This window comes from Sus scrofa, chromosome 14 (genome assembly GCF_000003025.6).
Source record: "Sus scrofa isolate TJ Tabasco breed Duroc chromosome 14, Sscrofa11.1, whole genome shotgun sequence".
Classification (NCBI taxonomy): domain Eukaryota; kingdom Metazoa; phylum Chordata; class Mammalia; order Artiodactyla; family Suidae; genus Sus; species Sus scrofa.
This window is the reverse complement of record NC_010456.5, coordinates 85,656,438-85,671,154: the sequence shown is the minus strand read 5'-3', so window position 1 is coordinate 85,671,154 and position 14,717 is coordinate 85,656,438. Positions and strand designations below refer to the sequence as shown.

The 14,717-nt window shown below is 35.7% G+C and overlaps 1 protein-coding gene across 13 annotated transcripts in view; it reads right to left on the bottom strand.

The window, feature by feature from the left end:
• CCSER2 (coiled-coil serine rich protein 2) overlaps positions 1–14,717 on the bottom strand; it is a 133,809-nt gene that overhangs the window by 6,778 nt on the left and 112,314 nt on the right. For 3 of the 13 annotated variants that reach the window (XM_021073342.1, XM_021073339.1, XM_021073344.1), the window contains one exon: positions 11,117–11,201. The exons of 5 other annotated variants lie outside the window; for them this stretch is intronic. In XM_021073342.1, the coding sequence (XP_020929001.1) occupies positions 11,117–11,201 (85 nt within the window). Of the gene's footprint in view, positions 1–5,483; positions 5,524–11,068; positions 11,202–14,717 lie in introns of all 13 variants that reach the window. 5 more of the 13 variants (XM_021073340.1, XM_021073335.1, XM_021073341.1 and 2 more) reach the window with 3 other exon arrangements.

Genomic DNA, 14,717 nt, shown 5'->3' with positions numbered 1-14,717 from the left:
TTCATTTTCACTGTGCCTTGACAGGAACTCCTCATCTTGGAATATTTAAAATAAATAAGCTATCTCAAGATCTAATTCAAGATAAATGTCCTACTTAAATTCACCGGACATTTTCACAATATATTACCACCAAGATGATTTAGAGGTAAAATCACCAAAGAGTTAATTCATGGCTCTCTTCAAGGTAGAAAAAACTGACCAGGCCAAAGTGATACACATTTTAGAAAGATTAGTAAAGGTATAAAGGATGACCATATTAAGCAAACCAAAATTTACCTAAGGAAAAAACAAAGCAACTAAGCAGGAGAAAAGTACAACAAATGGCTGATTGAATGGGGATTTGTTTTCCCTATTTACCTTTTTTCATCTTTAAAAACAAGATATTCTAGTCTCGAGCTAAAAATCTTGAAGCAATTTAAGATCGTTGAAAATATCAGTGACAATTTTAAAATGATTTTATTGTAATATGTCTATTACCCATAAAAAATGTATAAACATGTACTATCAGCTCAAAGCATAAAAAGGTAAAATTTTCTAATTAAGACAATGTATTAAACTGATTATTAAGATAATCAAGCCTCAAAAGTTCCCGTTGTGGCTCAGCAGTAATGAACCCAACTAGTATTCATGAGGATGCAGGTTCAATTCCTGGCCTTGCTCAGTGGATTAAGGATCCGGCATTGCCATGAGCTGTCATACAGGTCACAGATGTGACTCAGAATCTGTGTTGCTATGGCCAGCAGCTGTAGCTCAGATTCAATCCCTAGCCTGGAAACTTCCACATACTGCAGGTGTGGCCCTAAAAAGCAGAGAAGAAAAAAATAAAGACAATCAAGCCTCCAGAAAAGGGGCAGTATGAACTGTAGATAAATTATCCATTTTCAATTTTCTGATTACTTATACTACCCAAATAACTAATGCTTATAAGAGAACTAAATGGAAATACATCAGAGTGTCAGAAGATGTTCTGCATGTATTAAATGCAATAAAGCTTAATATCAAATAATAAAGATTAGAAAATAATCAGGTTTTTAAGAATAATAAAATTTTGAGTTTTTTAACTGAGAAGAGTTAGAGTCCACGATTACACAAAAAAAGTCTACAAAACATTTAATTACATTAAATAAATCCATCATTTCTAAATGTTGAATAAATAGTATTTCTATTTTTATTAAAAGTTTATTTTAGTGATATAATTTCCCTATCCCAAAATAAACATCTTGTTTTATTATTTATTATTATTTAGTTTGGAAATCCATTCTGCTACTTATAAAGAAAAAAGTCTCTTGAAGAAGATCAAGACATCGCCTCAGTGAAGATCAAAGAAATGACTTACTCCTGATGTGCAAAAGATTGTGTGGAACTGGTTTCCCACTAAAGACTGGACTGTTATTAATTACCTGCTGGCAAGTTGAACAAGCTAGTTGCCTCTTAACATCTGCAGGCAAAGCAGAGATGTGTTCTGACAGCTTGCTGCTTGTAGTACAATTACCCAAATTCTAAACACTCCCACCATATTAATATAAAGCAAGATGTTAAAAATTCATCTTACCCAGATTTACTACTGTACTACTACAAATGGTTTTTAGAATGAATTCTAAATATAAAAAGAAAAATCCCATGCTCTCATGGATAATAAGATCAATAGGAAGGAATATCAAAAACCACTCAATCATTTTTAAAACTGTCTGGCATATCGTGCACTGTAGTAGGTATAGGAAAAAAAAAGAAGCTGAAAACAATGCATTCCTGTGGTTGAGAGGCTTCGTGAGAGAGTGAGAGAAAGACAGAGACAGAGTCACATAAAAAAAAATGAAGAGACCATGTCTCAAGCATAACAACATGTAGGAAAAAAAAAAAAGAAAACACGTGCCTGGTTCAACAGGTCACAGAAGGCATCCAAGAACTGCAAACATCTTGACTGAGTTTTAAGATGAGTAGGAGTTTGCCAAGTAGATAAGAAGGGAAGAACATACTAAACACAAAGGCACAACAAGAAAATGATATGTTCCAGTAACTTCAAATTGTTAGACTGAACTGGCAAGCACAATGCTGGTGGGAAAGTGTTGGCAAGGGCCAGCTCATAAATGAACGCAAGTCAGACCAAGTAGTTCTCATTCTGTACAATAGATGAGGGGAGACATTGATGAATTTTAAGCAGAGGAATCATAATATCCAATGTGTATTTTGGAATGTCACTCTGATGGAATCAGTGAGGAATGTTACAGAAGGAGATGAGACTGTTAAGCAGAACAGCCAGGTAGTACGCTATTGCTTAACAGCCCAAGTTATAAATATAAGAGTTTAAAATTAGGATGTCGGGAAGGAGGAAAGTTGGAAAGGATAGAAACAGATTTTGAAGGTGAGACAGATAGGTGGCTAGCTGGGAGAAACTTAAAGATGAATTCTGGGTTTCTGGTTTTGAAGATGTAAGATGTGGTACTGCTCTGCATCAAAAAAAGACATCTGGGGAAGTTGCCCACCAGCCCATTCACTTCACAGCTTCAGTGGCCCACAAGACTCAGAGACAAAAGGAATCTCCCCACTTCTGGGGGGATGTCAGGAAACCCCATGCAGTCACAGACAACCAGAGCTTTAGTACTCCATCCCTGCAACCTGTAGAAGGGTTGCTTACTGAAGGTTTAAAATGTGGACCCATTCCTAGACTTAAAGAGCTAAGTGCTTCTCATTGGATTCAGCAACTTCAAGTCTTACTTTAGCAGTCAGATAATACACATCAGCACATTACTCAGAGAATTCTCAGATGGAACAGTTATAGGTATCAAGGTCAAGAGGGCCAGCACCAGGCACTACTGTTGCTGTTATGCAAGGGATTGATAGGCATCTTAAATGATAATTTTTTGGGGGGAGGGGGTCTTTTTAGGGCTGCTCCTATGGCACATGGAAGTTCCCAGGCTAGGGGTCAAATCAGAGCTGTACCTGCCGACCTATGCCACAGCCACAGCAACACAGGATCCAAGCCATGTCTGCAACCTACACCACAGCTCATGGCAACACCAGATCCCTAAGTCACTGAGAGGCCAGGGATCGCACCTCTGTCCTCATGGATACTAGTCGTATTTGTTTCCACTGTGCTTCAATGGGAACTCCTTCAATGATTATCTTAAATGTCTACTCTGTGCTGTTTACAAAGATAACCAGAGACTATGAGCTCCTTAAGGCAGGTATCATGCTTTATTACTCATTTTTTGTTGCTGTAGTTAGTATCCTCAGAATTAGGCACATGGTAGGGATTAAATATATATTTGCTAAATAAAATAATAAATGAATATTTGTAAGTAGTACATTCCAGAATTGCTTTTTTGGTAATAAACTATCAAAATGGTATTTCTCTATTAGGTCAATGATAACAGCAGTAATTTCAACAAGTTTTAAAAAAACACTGATGGAAAACACATAATTAAAAAAATTTTTTCTCTAGGTAAGCTTGGGGTCAGCTTAATGATTCATGTTTGAAGCATAGCATGAAGGATTCATTATATGTTAACATGAACACAGCACTTCCCAACATGACCTGCACCTCCTATAATGACCTACCAGCTATGTCAAAAATGTTTTTTAGTTGAAAACTAGGTATTTCTGGATGAAGTGTGTTAGGGAAACTGTCTTAACATACATTCAACTACTTTCCATTTCTAATTCTAATAATGAAAATGACTGTAACGTGTAAAACATCTAGGATAGGACCTCACAGAACACATCAAAATTGCTCAATAAATGTCACTCATGGGTATTAAAAGTTGTGAAGATGATTAATTCAAGCCAAAGCCCTTTTGTAGCTGGGTCTTGGAAAAAAGAAAGCAAATTCTAAACTAGTTGCTATATAATACAAGGTTTCTAGGCTCCAAAAACATATTTTGGAGTTCCAGCTGTGGTGCAACAGAAACAAATCTGACTAGGAACCATGAGGTTGCGGTTTCGATCCCTGGCCTTGCTCAGTGGGTTAATAAGGATCCGGTGTTGCCGTGAGCTGTGGCATAGGTTGCAGACATGGCTCGGACCTGGCATTGCTGTGGCTGTTGGCGTAGGCCAGCAGCTGTAGCTCCAATTCGACCCCTAGCCTGGGAACTTCCAGATGCCATGGGTGTGGCCCTAAAAAAGGCAATTAAAAAAAAAACATATTTCAATAATGTCATTCATATCTTAATGTTCAAATCCACAGCAGGCAAAAATTTGATATGACACAGAGGTCAAGGTTCCTCAAGTGCCCTCCTGGAGATAAACCAGAGCTAGGACAAGCAAGACACTTTAATGTTTACAGAGAATGTTTAATGTATATGAAGGAGCTGGTATAACACTCTTAGCTTTTGAAGTCAGACTGATCTGGGTTTCAGTTCTGGCTCTATCACTATCAGATACTGGGTAAATTATCTTACTACTCAGAAATGGGATTTCATAACTGTAAAATGAGGATATTAAGAGTACCAGCACCTCATTCAATTGCTGTAAATAATTAATAACATACACACAAAGTGCTTATTATATTGTCTGAAAAACTACAAATATAAGAAGTATACTCTGGACTCTAAAAGAAGGGCTCCCAATGGTAGACAGTCCAACTCTTAAGTCTGCAGGCATGATCTCTAATTATCACAACACCCTAAGTGGAAGGCATTGTCTTCTTTTTGAACATAAGTAAACCGAAGTTTAATGAAATTAAGTAGTATGTCCAGACTCACACACTTTATAGCAAATGGCAAATCCCGAATTTGAATTGACGAAGAATTTTAAATGCAACACTAAAACTTTATTATTCTGTGATATGTGGGTTAAGTCCACTGAGTTCACAGACTTTCAGAATATGCAATATAATCAGATAATTATTTTCAAAACTCAAAAAGCAGATTTAAAACCAACATTCAGGTATTAACAACATTCAGGTAGATAAAGCCCTATTTCCTTCTTAATTGATCTGTCTTACACAGGATAACACTCAGACTCCAAATTCAAGCCATACTGTGGAGCAGAATTTCTGGGAAAAAGTAGTTCCAAATGGCCCACTGGAGGAAACACACTGAATACAAGGAAAGGCAAAAAGCACTCATCACTAAGAAAAACTCTTCACCTTTACTATTTCATACCAATTCCAAGTCTAGCATTAACAAAAGAAAAAAACGCTCGTATCAGTTTCTGTGAACATTCTTGTCACCAACAGTAAGATGGTAGCTAGTCAAGCCCTGAAGGAGTAAAAATATGTCAATGTGTGTATGCAGGAGGGCAGAAAATGTTCTAAAGCATAAAAACACTATTGCATAACGGATACAGGAATTACCTAATATTATTTCTTGGTTCATCTAAGTTTATTATTATTATTAAATACATTTTATAGATTAAAAAGAAAATGGAAACAGGGCCATCTGTAACATGCCTGTAATTTCATGCAGGCTCTGACATGCATCATGCAAACTGGGGAAGGAGGTGATAATGAAGGTGGTAGGAAAAAATCTGAAATTGTACTGTACCACGCTTTGTCAGAGAAGTAATGGACTAACTTCTCAACTCCTTGCCAATGGCATAATGGGAGAGCAGAGACAAGAAAAAGACAGGACAATGGTGTCAGAGACCACATACAACACCAAGGAATTGCCATGACTGGGTAGCAGCCAACAGTTATTTACTTTGCTTTTGTTGCATTTTTCTAAGTATCATTATTTTAATATATTTATATAAAATGAAAACATATTTTAATAGATTTATACTTTCGCTGAAGTTGTCTGCAAGTTAATACAAATATTTATATCCACAGAACAGTGTATATAAATTTCTTACCCTTAAAAGGAACCACTTGAAGAATCTTACCAAATAGAATATTGAAAATAATTCTGACACAATGAATATTCATATTCCAAACATCTAAAAAGGTTTGGCTGCATGTAATCCTTAATAAAGAAAGTAGAAATTATTTTTAATAATTTCAGGGTCTTGCATATTATAAATAAACACAACTCAATGTTAGTTTATTACTGCTGCTGCATTAAAGACCAATTAGAGAATAATCTAATCTTCAAGTATGTCTTAAATATGATGTTCTACATTGCAAGGCTCAATACATCACTAGAGATGGAAGACATGATGAATCCCTAGTGTAACTAGATCCAAAGAATTCCACTCCAAAATTCACAGGAACCTAATCACAGCTTCCAAGGATTCCTGGGGACTAGAAATGCTCTTACTCCCTAGATCTCAGAAAAGTGCCTCTAAATCTAAGAGAACTTGGGGAAGACACCTGACTAATAAAATGTTATAAACAAACAATTTCTGAAACAAGGAATTCAATGGTTTTTATAAGTTGATCAATTAACCGCTTTTAAAAACTAAGTGAATAATAGTGACTTAAGCATTTACAACACAGGCATAATCAGTGTGAGATGCTGAATTTTCTAGAGCCTACATCTCTAAGATACAGAACCCATTGGCATTTACCTCTGGGATGCAGAACAGTTCAGAGGAAAATAAAAACCTAAATAACATCATAATAGTACAATTCCACTGGTGTGACCAATATGCATGGCGTATTTATCCAGAGTAGGATACTGCAGGCACTATGATACAGCAACAAATACAGCTAACAGAACAATTCCACAATCTATAGAGCAGGTTGTTATGAAAGGATTATACAGATAACAGCAATTGCTGTGTTTCTCGTAATTGTTAAAGTATTGAGGGAGAAAGTAACCTATGCCTATGTTTATGGGATGGCCTCCTGGACCATGAGTTTGATGCACATTTCTAGTCAATTACCAGTGACGAATATGCACTTCAATTAGCCGCAAAAATGAACACAATGACATATTCTATATCAATCACACTTTAAAAAAATAGCTTACTGTAAAATCAAATTGTTCAGTTTTTATCAAGTTATTTACCCTTTTCCATTTCACCAATGAATATATTTTATCTTTATGAAAAGTCATTCCCAGTGCTAATTTCTCATCAAAGCACTAAAGCTGATGTTCTCCTTACATATACAATTGATTGCAGTCACTTACGGAAGCCAATCAAATTGCACCATGTTAATGTATACTTTATGAATATGTTTGACAGTTTAAGAATACACATTAAGCACCTCTACAAAGAAAATACCCCTTAATCAAGTACCATCCTTCTACTGCTGACACTGAGCTATACAAAATAATAAACTGCAATTCAACAACATCTCTAACAGGGGAAAATGGAAACAATATCAATGTCAACAGCAGGAAAAAATTAAATAAATGATAATATCCCCATGATAATGTATTATCATGCAGCCATTAAAATGATGTTTTCAGGAAATATTTACTATATGAAAAATGCTCATATGATACTACATGAAAAAAGCAAAACAAAAATGGAGAAAACATGATCATTTTTCTAAGAGAAAGCACTGTTTCATGAATCTTTTATCTAAATTTTAAATATACACACATGTATGTGTTGGCTGTAAACACATAGTTTCATTCAGTAAATACATACGGGGCTATGATGTAAAATGAATTTGTGTCACTTGCCAAAAAAGGTTTGTGAAACAACTCCTGAAGATTATAAGAGGAGGAGTAAAATATAAGACAACAGAATGTCATCCATAATAAAATTCTGATGAATAGACTTAGTTACTATTATACATTTAGAAATTATGCAACATTGTATCAAGAAACTACTGAGCTATTAAGGGATATGGCTATTAAGACACAAACAAGTATTATTTTTGTTGCTTAAAAACTTTTTCTTTCAATTTAAATTACTGCACATGGAAGGTAAAGGTAGGTAGACTTCTAGTCTTTAAAGCAAAGTGCTAAAGAGCAAATTGTAAGTCTTTTTAGGCATGGTCAGAAATAGGTATTATCTCAAAATATACTTTTTGAAAAGCCAAGTATTCCTAGAAGCATATGCTCTGACAAGAAATGTTATCTGAGATTACCATAAAGGCTTTTACTTGCTAAAAGTAATTATTTCTATTAAATTTCTATACTGTGAAACCTAAATTTTAGGCTACACTTATCATTCCTAATTTTACACAGTTGGAAATTAGAAAGAGTCTACCAATGTCAGTTAAGTCAATTTGGACAAAAATGCCTACCAACAACAGGAAGACCCTTGAATGTCTAAATGTAGATTATTTTCTGCTAACTTAGAGAAAATTTTAATTTGACACTGGAAGATAAGCATCAAGTTAAGACTGGTAATACACTGAGAAAAGAAATAGAAGTCAAAAATTTCCTGAGAAAGAAAAAAATATATTAAAGACCAGAATGTCCCTTTTATTCGCCCCCCTTTCTTTCCTTTTTTTTTTTAATTTTTATTTTTTTAAGGGCTGCACCCACAGCATATGGAAGTTCCCAGGCTAGGGGTTGAATTGGAGCTACAGATGCTGGCCTACACCACAGCTATAGCAACGCCAGACCCAAGCCGTGTCTGTGACCTACACCACAGCTCACCACAATGCCAGATTCTTAACCCACTGAGTGAGGTCAGGAATTGAACCTGCAACTTTATGGTTCCTAGTTGGATTCGTTTCCACTGCATCACAATGGGAACTCCCCTTTTACCTCCATTTTTAAAGAATCATTCTTCAATTCACCAGGAACATTGGCCACTGCAGCTTTCTGGAGTGACCACAGCAAAGCAGCCCATGCAAACATTTGTTATTTCACTCTGCAGTATCTACAATAGGCTACCTTTTTAGGCCTAACTACTCTCATACATTTTAAAAAACAAGACCAGAATAACAAACTTCCTTACAAAGACTAACAGCCAAGTTTACCTGGCTTCTGCATTTACCAAAAAAAAAGGTAGCTCACTCAAGCTGACATTCAAGAGGGCATCAAAAAGAATTTATTATTGAACATGATAATGTATGAGGAAGAGGATTCTCTCAACTACCTACCATCACGTACAGAATCAACCTCTCCAAAAATCAGCATTAGCAAGCACATATTGACTAAATGTGGAGATGAATATTATTTTACTGAATATGTACAAGTTTAGTATAGGAAAAGGGGAGATCCATTCCAAAACCCTCTGAAAAACTACTGGATTTACCCTTATAAGTTCATACCCTTTTCCTTCTCTATACTTTATCGCTATAAAATAATAATTATTATTGAACTCCTCCAGCTGTTATCAGGGAAAATTAAAAATAGTGTAGTAGTTTAAACGTTTCCATTAAAGGAAACTTGGAAGCTCAATCAATACTATCAAAAAGTCCTCCAGTCATCACTTTCCACAAACAGGGTCCTATGGTCTCACTGATCAAGTCTTAGGGCCAGTTCTCTTAGCTGCATTAGGCAGGAGAACTTACCCAATGCATTTGTCTCTTCTAGGCGGCAAACGCATCCAAACTCTGGAGAACCAAAACTTTCTCTTTGCTAACTTGGAGATCCAGAGAAAGGATTCTGATCTAGAAAAGCTAGAAAGACATCTTGATAGTAGTGTTGAACAACAGACAGTGCTGCTGCATAACTGGAAATGAAAAAAATAGCTCAGAACCCAAAAGGAAGTAGGCCAAAGACTCAGATGAGGGACAAGAAAATTCTAAAGCTATACAAATGAGAAACTAGTGAAATGGGTGCTCCTTGGAAACATGTTTCCAAAATAAATCTAAAACTAGTTGTAATACTGAATAATTAACCTTAAACTTCAATTCCATTTTACAGCTAGCTGAGAGGCAGAATAGGGGAGGAGAATAGTGGGGAAAAGCGCAGAGACTGAAAGGGGCTTCAGAAAATTTAAGGTAGGTACATCAATCTGAGGTAAATCTGTCAACCATGCAGCATACTGCTTAGAAGCCTAAGAATACATTATTAAATGTTATAAATGCCCTTTAAAATTCAGATTAGCTCACTTGTAATTTAGTATTATTCTTTATATACTAGCAATCTTTAGAGGAGAAAAGAAAACAACTTTATTGAAGAAAAGGAAGTAAAAAGGAGGATTTACAAAGGTGATAGGAGATGGAAAAGGAAAGAAAGAGGGATGTTTCCGCTCAACAAATTAACTTGCTACTAAAAAATGATATAAAAGCCTATGTAAACTCTCTATTCCACTGTTAAAACAGTGTAAAAGGGAAGGAAAGGTATACTGGCCAAAATATAAACTTCAAACCTTGCCTCAAATTTATGTTGATACCTCATAACTGACTAATTCAAGAAATAAATTTCTATTTGAATAAATCACAATAAATTTTAAGTGCTTAAAATATCCTCCTTTTAGACCTTTGATACTTCACATTACTTACATAAGGATAGTTTATGAAAAAAACTGATAGGAATCACAAATCAGGGCAAATACATGGAGAAGGCATAAAAGTGACTGACAGTATTTACATCTTTTTCATTAATATTAGCTTTTGGGGGGTGACTTTTCAGAAAAGATAAAATATAACCAACTTACCAGGTATACTTAAGTACAAAACACAAAATAATAAACACTGTTTTGGAAAGCAGATTTAACGTAAACAAAAACATTTTTTAAGTCAAACAATTACTAAATCATTAGAAATGTTAGTAAACCATGCATATTCAGAAGCCATTTCTTCTTACTGTAAAGCAGCTGATAAATTACAAGGACATATTAGTTGTTAAAAAAAAAAAACCCTTAAAAATTATTTAAAAGATTTTTCTATTAGATTACAGTGAAACACAATCAAAGCCTTTTGATTAGGAAATATTTAAAGAAATGTGCAATGGTCTAGTAAGCCTGCTCCCTAAACAATATGCATCTGTTCATTACACCACTGTGGATAGTGTATACATTTTTAATATGACTAGATTTAAAAAAAAAAATTTTTATTCATATACCTCAAGGTCATGAAAATAGAAAATACATTAAAGACAGATGCATGTCGGTAGGTCTAGGGTCACTGGCAATAGGTTTAAACAGCATTAGAATGGAATTAATCCCAGACAGCTTTCCTGAGGCTCTAAGTAGAAGTCTATTTTACATGCAGTCAAAGAAAGTGTTAATCAAGAGTGGAGAGCCCAGGGAGTGCTGGTTTAGCATGTGCCTGCAGGTCACTCTGGACGGAAGAGAAGGTGCTGGGGAGGGACAGTCATGCAGAAGGGAATACCATGAACAGGAAGCCAGAGCAGGATAGGAGTGAGAGACACAGACTCACTCTGTCTGCGGTGCGGCGGAACAGTCCGTGGGATCCCTTGGAAGGAGCCCTGCCAAGGAGAGAAGGAGGGAGCAGAATACCCACCCTGTGCAGAGAGAGATGGGGGCAGGGAGGTATAATAAAAAAGGGAACCGAAAAATAGAGAAACCACAGTCACACTTTTAAAAAAATAACAATAGTGTTAATGAAAAGATAGATTTCATTTTTTAAAATATAGGCAGTCCAAATCACTAAAAATACATCATAATCCATATCAAGTTATTTTTCATATATTAAGAAAAAATTATTTTCCTCTAATATTTGTAGTTAGTGCATAAAATAACATTTTTTCTAGCATACAATTACATTTATCATTATGTATCTTTTTTTAAAGTAGCAGGTTCCAGGGGGTTTTTTGGGCTTTTTGTTGTTGTTTTTTTACAAAAAATGAAAGCATTTAAAAGGTAAGATAGACTTTAGGTGTTAAACATACAGAAACTTCATCAACAATAAATCAGGAAATAAAAAATTACCATACAAAAATTTGCACTGCTTTTTAAAATGATAGGTTTTCAAAGGATTAGCAGGTAAAATAAAGAACATCAGCTGAAGATAGCAGAACCAACAGAGCATTCAAAAGACTTAGGATGTGAGAGTGAGTACTATGTGACATATAGGCTATAGGTTTCACATGCAAGCTTTTTTTAAGGCCGTATCTGCAGCATATGCTAATTCCCAGGCTAGGGGTTGAATCGAAGCTGCAGATGAGACCTAGGCGACAAGCACAGCAACACCAGAGCCAGATCCAAGCCACATCTGCAACCTGTGTGTAGCCTGCAGCAACGGCCAGAGCCTCAACCCACTTAGCAAGGCCAGGGATTGAATCAAGATACTCATGGGCTATGTTGGGTCCTTAACCTGCTGAACACAATGGCAACTCTCTACATGCAAGCTTTTTAATTTTAATAACTTGTGGTTTCTTAACTTTACTTATTTTAATCTGATTATCAGAACTGGAATACAACTAGAGTTCCATTGTGGCTCAGCAGATTACAAAACCAACTAGTATCCATGAGGATGTGGGTTCAATCCTTGGCCTCACTCAGTGGGTTGAGGATCTAGCATTGCTATAAGCTGTGGTGTAGGCCAGCAGCTGCAGCTCCGATTCAACCCCTAGCCTGGGAATGTCCATATGCCACAGGTGTGGCCCTAAAAAGCAAAAAAAAAAAAAAAAAAAAAAAAAAGGAATACAACTGAAATGTCATTTACATCAATTTCTTCATGTTCCAAGTAAAACTGGGTCTTTAAGAGAGAATTGTTCAATGTAACACAAATAGAATCAGATTGGGTTTCGTGTCTCTCTGTTCCTAGTCTCCTCATGAGACAATTAATCTGATATAGAAATGATGTGTTAGAAGATTACTATTTTACTGGTGTTCAGAGATTCTCAGGAACATTGGTCAAAATAAAACACTTTTATCCACCCTTGTATCAATATTTCTTGATTCAAGTTCAGTATAATCAGACACTTCTTTAAATTTAAGAGCAATCACTACTCACTATAAAACAAAAACCAAAAAAGATCCATTTTGTATGGTGATAAAGGGACAAAACACAAGAAACTAAATAAAATTAATGATCCTTAGAGCATCCTAGTAAATAAAGATCCTACCTTTTAAAATTATTATAATGTCTCCACCAATTTAGCCATGTATACTTGTGAAAATAGAAAATATTTAACAGGGTGATGACCCCAGGGGCTTTCCATAGATATTACATGATACAACTCCATTTTGCTGTTTCAGAGATGTTTTGACCAAAACTTTTACACAAAGTAAGTCCTTAGCCAAGAAGCAGCATGAACTTCCCTCACTATGGGTTTCATCAGGGCCAGCTTCTACTCACCACACTAGGTAAAGAAACTTTCAGATAGGGATTTTTACATAAGCTAAACCAGCTATAAAATATGACTGACTAAACCTTGAGACTAGGCAATTTCAGAGACAGCAGACATGTGAGCAACACCAAGCAGCAGCACTAAGAAACAGCATGTGTTGGCTCCTCATGGTTCCATGTCTACTGGAAGTGTTTCTACAAAAGGGAAACCCTAACTTAGAAACTTAGATGACGCATAATTTTTACGATGCAAGGAAAGGGTGGGAAACCTGATTTTGACAGCATTACCAATGAAAGAAAAAGTTCTCAGATGGACTGATCTGTTCCAGCGATGAATGCTGGAATACACTGCACTCCAGAATTGAAGACTGCTGGAAGTCAAGGCAGTTTGAAGATAGATTTGAGAGCCAGAATGTCTAGTCCCCACATCTGGAAGACATGTCCACCATCTTCTGGCCCAAAAACAAGGCCTCACTGACCTATCATCTGATTTTATACTTTGCTGTCTGTCCATGAGTGTCATAAACAGAGTCAGGCAAAGTCTTTGATTTAGTATCTAAAGCCCTTAGCACTGAGATTGAAATATAGGAAAAAAAAAAAAAACTGGTCAAAGTTCACTGAATGAATGAATGAATGGACCTATACTTTAAAAGCTGAGAAATTTACTACTGAGAGGGGAGGGGTTGTCAAATCCTACTACCTAGTCCAGGTTTAAAGCCAAACCCAGTGACCTCCATACAGATGCACTGTCCAATATGGTTGCTGGCAGCTAAATGAAGCTAGTGGATAGTCTGAATTGAAATGTGCTGTAAGTGTAAAATACACACAAGATGTCAAAGACTTAGTATAAAACAAAAAACAAAAATTCAAATGTAATATATCCCAATATTTTCTTTATATTTATTACATGTTCAAATGGTACTATTGGGTTAAATAAAACATTTTATTAAAAGTAATTTTGCATTTTTATTTTAATTTGTATACTGAAGCATTTATATTATATATGTAGTTCACATTATATTTATATTGGAACACTGCTCTAGAGGACAGAGAGTGCATTAATTCTTTCTTAGTTGATGCCATAAAGATCCCTAAGCTCTGCCCAGGAAAGGGCCTTTGCTCATGTGAGTCTACTTTAAATCTTGTGTTGACTTTTATGATGAAATGGTATATACGAAATGCTTTCTGCTGGACCATCCGTAGTGGCTGTGTATAAAAATAAAAAGCAGTAGGTATATATAAATATATCACATCCAAGGGGGAAAAAATATACTTGTAGGAAAACTTAGAATACCTGACATATAATTTGATCATATGCCTAGTATGTAGCTACCCTTCAAATCTGTGGGACAAAACACACACATACATATACAAACAAGAAGAAAATGAAGGAATAACAAAACATTAAAAATAAAAATACAGGAGTATCTGGACTCAGGGTTTAGAGGAACTTTCATTTCTCTCAAGATAGTTCTTATGGAGACCAAATGAAAACATTTTTCTGTGCACTCTAACTCTGAGATAAAAGAACTGTAAGCCAAGTCCTCCAGAACACTTGCAGCTCTTCCTTCAGCAGCTACTTTTTCTTAAAGCAGAGATGAGAAGAGACGAGAGTTACCACCCGGGGTTAAAGGATAGGGAATTTTTATCTTAGCACTGAAGAGATGAAACTTTCCCTGATTCATGAATATTAGTTTGCTTGTGTCTCCCTCTTCTGGGAGAGCTT